The sequence below is a fragment of the Penaeus chinensis genome, chromosome 26 (genome assembly GCF_019202785.1).
Source record: "Penaeus chinensis breed Huanghai No. 1 chromosome 26, ASM1920278v2, whole genome shotgun sequence".
NCBI classification, from domain to species: Eukaryota; Metazoa; Arthropoda; class Malacostraca; order Decapoda; family Penaeidae; genus Penaeus; species Penaeus chinensis.
Window position 1 is genome coordinate 16282925 of NC_061844.1, and position 7500 is coordinate 16290424.

The following is a 7500-nucleotide window of genomic DNA, read 5'->3' on the forward strand; positions in this document are numbered from 1 at the left end:
GATAATTATATTAATGGTCATGATGATGATAATACCATCATCATCGTCATCATAATGCTTATAATAATAGTAGTAGCAATAATAATAATACAGAATACATAATAATAATAATAATAATGATAATGATAGTAATTAATATAATGATAATAATGGTAATGATGCGTATGATGATGGTAATGGTGATGGTGAAGATGATGGAGACAATGATAATGATCTTAGTGATGATGATTCAGGAGATGGTGATGATCATACTTATATAATGAATAATAATGATGGTGATGACATCACTAATGATAATAATAGTAATGGTGACAACAATTATAATGATATTACTACTACTTCTAATAAGAATAATGGTAATGATAAGGACAATGATAATAATGGTAATGATGATAGTAATAATGATGATAATAATGATGATAATAATAACATCGAATCTAATGATAATAATGATAATGGCATTGATAATAATAATAATAATAATAATAATAATAATAATAATAATAATAATAATGGGTATAATGATAATAATAATAGTAATAATGATACTAATAATAACAATAATAATAATGATAGTAACAATAATAATAATGGGTGTAATAATGATAATAATAATAATAATAGTAAAAATGATGATAATTATAATAACAATAACAAAAATGATAATAATAGATATAATAAAAATTATGATAATGATAATGATAATAATAACCATAATAATGACAATAATGATGATGATAATGATGATCATGATAATAATAATAATAATAATAATAATAATAATAACAATAATGAGATGATGATGAACATGATGATGATAATGATAATAACAACAATAATGGTAATAATAATGATAATGATGATGATAGTAATAGTAGTAGTAGTAGTAATATTAATAATAATAATAATAATAATAATAATAATAATAATAATAAATAATAATAATGATAATAATAACATTAACAATGATAACAACAACAACAACAATAATAACCAAAAGAAAGTCCATGATAATAATATCACCAACATCAATAAAGATAACATGATGATAGCAGTAATAATAGCTTACAATAGCAGTATATGACGATAGTGTGGATATAATTATTCTAGTGATGGTATAAACGATTGTGATGAGATGATATAAATAGTAATGATAAAAAAAGATATCAGCAAATAGAACAACGACAAAAATGATGATAATAATTTCCTGCCAACTCTCTTTTTTTGCATCAGTGAATTTACAACTTAATAAATGTGGCAACGTTATTTTTCAGCCTTTTTCATGATACTGTTACTCAGGTAATATATACATGGGGCTTTGGTTATTCATTTTTCACCACCGAAATTCTCATTCTACACCAAAAAGTATAGAAATAATAATGGATAATAAATATATTGCATGAATGGCTTAGAGGAGGAACTGAACACGTTGTTCCTATGCTAACGAAACCGGCCTTTTGGTCGTTAGAACGAGGGAGCATGTGTGCAAAATTACCATATACATTTTTTTTTCTAGTCAGAGTGTGTAGTATATCATATTAAAATCAAATCAATTGTAGTGAGGTATGAAAGTACATGTGTGTTTAGTTTGTTGTGATATTCAAAAGGACGCCGAGAATTGTCTCTTTTTTTTTAAGATCCGGCACTTATGCTATGAGGGATCGGAATGATAAATGCGATAAACGCCTAAAATTGGTGGTTTTGGCTTTGGGAAATATTGTTTAATGATTCTATTATATTATATGTAAGTAAAAACGTTCCAATGCCAGGGTCAAAGGCAAAGGAATCTGGCCGGACGTCGGATAACGAGAAACAAAGAGATGTTAAAATGGAAGAGTACAAGGACAAAGTCGGTGTGCCGCTGCTGGGCTTGGAGATAAGGACCATGAGGATAACGGGAAGCGTACTTTAATTCAAATTTAACGAATCAAATTGAACAGATATTGAAATAATAATATATTTGAAATTATGAAATGGTTAGATACTAACGTCATTGCGTATTATTTTCACAAAGGCAATTTTTATATGCATGTTAGCGGAGTTTAACGAAGTAGCTTTCAGTTGTTTTTGCTGCCAGACTTTACTAATCCGTTGATTAAATGCGGCTTAGTATCAACGGTAACGCCTCAAATCCATATTAAATTAAACTAGAATAAAAATAAATATAAAGATAACGTAGCTAAAATAAAAAGCGCCAGCCTTCCTCGAGATATTACTGAGAAAAAAAGACTCACTCGAAAAGGATATTTAGAAACTCCCTCCTTCACCATTTTCTATGAAGAGCAGTGATGCCACGTCAAAATCGATAGCCATATTTAGACAAAATCCCTCCACTCGCGAGTCCACCAAGCCACTAAGAAAAACGAAGAATTCCACCAGAATTTACAGCGCGTCGAAAACCACGTGAGAAAAGTGCTTGTGTCGAAAATCGAGGGGCGAATTATCGGAGAGGTTGGCACGCGTGAGTCAATGTTTGTGTGCCCCACGCGCGTCCACCCGGCATCGCTCTCGCCTCCAAAAGCTACATGTTTTTGTTAATTTAGGCAAGTAAAACCGACTTTCTCTGCTCGGGTGTTGTGTGTGGATGTGGATATTTGCCCTTGGATGAGGGGGGAGTGGCGGGAGAGCCGCAGGAAAGCGTCGGCGGGGCGGAAAGAGCGGAAAATAGGGGCTGGCGGGGTTTGGAGGGAGTGGAGCTGCGCCGAAGCCTCGAGTCGGACGGGAATTTTCGTCTTGTTCTTTTTTCTCTTTTTTCTCCCTCTTCTCGCCTCCCTTCGCCCTCGCCTTCGCCCTCGGCCTGCCCCTTCGCCTCCCTTCCGCGGGAATTCGCACTCGCCTCGCCTCCTGGCCCGGGGATTGAGGCTTTAAAGCGGGTTTTTGGCGTTTTTGCTCTTTTCCCCCCTGGCTCGCGAGAGAAAGAGGGAGAGGGAGAACGGCCGATAAAGAGGGGGAATAGGCCAGGAAACAGGAGGAGAAAGGTGGTGATTCCTTCGTTAATCTGTGTTTGTATCCGCGTGGAAGCGAGTGTTTGAGATTCCGTGTTTGTCATTTCTCTGGAGTAACGTCCACGTGGGGCGGTTTTTTTTTTTTAAATTGTTTTTTTTCTTGTTGGATTTCTCTTTTCCGGTAATTGCATTTTTTTTGTTGTTATTATTTCAGCATTTTATTGGTAATTTTTTGGTAGTATTTTTTTCCCCCCCTTCAAATTTGCTATGTTGTATTGAGGCAAAGGATTTTATCTCCCATTAATGGTCAAGTTTTGTTTCTTTTGTTAGTGGTTGGTTTGTCTTTCAGGATTTTGGGAAAAAATGCGTAATTTTTGGGCTTGATTTGAGGCGCCACAGTTGGTGTTTGCTTCCCACTTGGTTATTGAAGCTCTGTCGTCAATAGAGAATAGTTCGTGGCGATCTGTTTCCTTAAGCTGATTGTCATGCAGGTGAAGATTGAGAGTTTTAAGATTTCCTCTTTGAAATCTATATCCGAACTAGGGTCGTTGTCGTACATTTAGATGCATGGGAGAGCAGTGCACGTCAAGGTAGATCTGTCCAACACGTTTACTAGTTTGCTATAAGCTTGGGTGTGTTTGTGCCTTAGGAAAGGTAAACGCACTTCCACCACATAGGTTCGGAGGTTGTGAGGCTTGTCGATCTCCGGGGCAACATGAAATCGGTAATGGAACCAACTCAAGTGCTTGTCTTGTGTTGAACATTGGTTGAGGAGGTCTGTTAGCCTTTGTCGGAGTCCTGGAGGCACGGAGGCCGAGTTGAGCATTTGAGATGATGCAACTCGAGGTTTGGATTTTTAAGATTTGTTTAGAGATGGAGAGGGTCGAGCTGATTCAGGTCGGGACGCTGTGGTTTACGAGAAAAGGTCCTGGTTTCAGAGGCAGTCCTTGTAAATGAACAACCGGTCACGTAATGCTACATCTCGACCAGCCAATCTAAACATTCACTTCGTCTAAAAGCAACAGAAGATGCTAACGAGGTCTTGTCTGTAGATTTTTATATAATTACCTCTGCCATTTATTGTCAAATGAGGAACGAGGTCAGGGTACATTTTGCCAGGCTATTTACGGGGGATGTGAGGTGGCCTTTCCTTGATTGCTGAAGCTGTGGAGGTCATGGTGATTGCTCGTCAGTACAGCTGCCGGGTAAATTGTATATAGTTGGTGTTAGTTTATTTATTTTAGATTTTCAGAGTGAGGGAAGGAAATGCCAAAGCTATTCATGACAAGTAGGCTTTTTTTTAGATAGTTGAAACGGGTGTCCTTTTGATATGCCAGTACTTTGTCCATTGCGTTTGAGCCCTAAGTCGTCAAATTTAGAGCACATTAAGAGCATGGGATTATAGGGCTGTAAATAGGCTAGTGTAGTTGGCCTTTTATTTTGTATTTTATTTTGTGTGTGTTTGTGTGTGTGTGTGTTAAACTTGTACAATTAACAGGAAGTCTTTTCTTTCCACTGAAGTCAATCCTCCTCCCCTTTTTCTTTGTCATATCCTTAATCTGTTTTGTTTATTGGAATGACCATGTGTGGTCTTTTTTTTTTTTTTTTTCTATATCAAGTCTGTGATTGCTTGCACAAAGAATCCATTCTTTTTCAGTTCAGTATTATTGTTCGTTATTCCCCCCCCCCTTTTTTTTTCACCACGAAATTTGTCTTATTGACTGCCCGATACTCATCCCCCTTCTTTTGTTTCTCCCCTCCCCCACATCCTCCTCGTCCTCCCCATTCCTCTCTATTTATCCATACAGGTTAGGCTTGGGAAGAGGAAGTACACAATGAGTTTTGAGTCATCTAGCAGCCCCAGCTCAGCGCTCCCCGATGGGGAAACGCGAACAAACCTTATCATCAACTACCTGCCACAGACTCTCACCGACCAAGAGTTTTACAAGATATTTGTTGTTGTCGGGCCCATCAAAAACTGCCGCATTATGAAGGATTTAAAGGTATAGTGTATTCCGCTTCGGTCGTAGATAGAGCCGGGATCAGGGTTCTATCTACCTATTTTTCTTTCCTTTATTTTTTTTTATTATTATTATTATTATTATTATTATTATTATTATTATTATTATTATTATTATTATTATTATTATTATTATTATTATTATTATTATTATTATTATTATTATTATGACTATTATTATTATGACTATTATTATTATTATTTATTAGTAAAATTTATTTCTTTAATTGGCCTTAAGTAGATAAGTAGGATGGAAAGGATGAAGGTAAGTCCATTGTTATCACCACCACCACCACCACCACCACCACAACTACCACCACCATCACCACCACCATCACAATCACAATCACCACCATCATCACCACCACCACACAACTTTTTTTAAATTATTTTTCTGCATTTGATTGTGGTAGTCTGTTGTTTCCCTCATGTGTTAATTGAAGACCATTTTTTGGATAAGGAGAATCGGGCATTAATTGTCATGTTGAAGATATTTCTTTTAATTGTCGAGTTAGTCATCAGTCGAGTAAAGGTAAGGCCTGTTTACTGCTTAAGAACCTAGTTACTTTGCTCTGGACTTACAGGCATGTATATCATCTGAGTGTGTTGAGGGTAAGTTCATGTCGGTTAGAAGTTATTTGTTTCCCCCCTTCCTCCTCCTGATTTTATATTTTTTGAAGCCTTAGTTTCTAGTTAGTTTTATTTTTTAAGAGCATATACAATCTTCCCATGGAATACCTTGCCACAGGTGTTGATTCCACTTATGTATCAGAAGGCAATTTGCTGTGATAAGTACCAGGAATAAAATTTATTTATTGAAATTGAGCACTTCCATGCCCTCCCCCACACATTCATACGCATGCAGTCACTCGCATGTTTTCATACACTCACATGCACTTTCACTCATGCATACCATAAACTTGCGCACATTCATGTGCTCATACACACATGTACAGATACATTCCTCCTGGTGCACAGCAACTGAGGTATGGTCACATGTGAATTAGAGTAATGGAGGTTGAATTGTGGTTCTTTGAAGATTGTATATGTTTATGTCCTTTTTGCTACTTTATTTGAAGTCATATGATACTTGGCAACACATTTACACACTTGCTACTATACAGTTAAACTACATGTACCCATGCGCACACACAAGCACACACAAGCACATACAAGCACACGCACAAGCACACACACAAGCACACGCACACGCACAAGCACACGCACAAGCACACGCACAAGCACATGCACAAGCACACGCACAAGCGCACACAAGCACACGCACAAGCGCACACAAGCACACACAAGCAAACGCACACACCCAAGCACACACACAAGCACACGCACAAGCACACGCACAAGCACATGCACAAGCACACGCAAGCACACACACATGCAGTCGCACAAGTACACGTTTACAAACCCCTACATGTAAACGTTTACAAACCCCTACATGTAAACGTTTACAAACCCCTACATGTAAACGTTTACAAACCCCTACATGTAAACGTTTACAAACCCCTACATGTACACGTTTACAAACCCATAGATGTACACGCTTAAAAACACGTACATGTACACACTTAAAAACACGTACATGTACACGCTTAAAAACACGTACATGTACACGCTTAAAAACACGTACATGTACACGTTTACAAACACGTACATGTACACGTTTACAAACACGTACATATACACGTACATGTACACGTACATATACACGTACATGTACACGTACATATACACGTACATGTACACGTACATATACACGTACATGTACACGTTTACAAACCTGTACATGTACACGTTTACAAACCTGTACATGTACACGTTTACAAACCTGTACATGTACACGTTTACAAACCTGTCCATGTACAAGTTTTCAAACATGTCCATGTACACGTTTACACACACACGTACACACATGAACACACACGTACACACATGAACACACACATACACACATGAACACACATACACACATGAACACACACATACACACATGAACACACACATACACACATGAACACACACATACACACATGAACACACACATACACACATGAACACACACATACACACATGAACACCCACATACACACATGAACACACATACACACATGAACACACACATACACACATGAACACACACATACACACATGAACACACACATACACACATGAACACACACATACACACATGAACACACACATACATACACACATGAACACACACATACACACATGAACACACACATACACACATGAACACACACATACACACATGAACACACACATACACACATGAACACACACATACACACATGAACATGCACACACACACGTAAACATGCACACACACACGTAAACATGCACACACACACGTAAACATGCACACACACACGTAAACATGCACACACACACGTAAACATGCACACACACACGTAAACATGCACACACACGTAAACATGCACACACACACGTAAACATGCACACACACACGTAAACATGCACACACACACGTAAACATGC

The 7500-nt window shown here is 37.4% G+C and overlaps 1 protein-coding gene across 14 annotated transcripts in view; it reads left to right on the forward strand.

The window, feature by feature from the left end:
* Window positions 1–7500, forward strand: part of LOC125039206 (sex-lethal homolog) — a 103058-nt gene that overhangs the window by 12849 nt on the left and 82709 nt on the right. For 12 of the 14 annotated variants that reach the window (XR_007116106.1, XR_007116105.1, XM_047633003.1 and 9 more), the window contains exon 2: window positions 4754–4948. Coding sequence is in view for 12 of the 14 variants with exons in the window: in XM_047632993.1 (XP_047488949.1) it covers window positions 4754–4948 (195 nt within the window). In the remaining 2 variants the exon portion in view is untranslated. Of the gene's footprint in view, window positions 1–2325; window positions 2544–2692; window positions 2979–4753; window positions 4949–7500 lie in introns of those variants that run through there. The other 2 variants (XM_047633000.1, XM_047633001.1) reach the window with 2 other exon arrangements.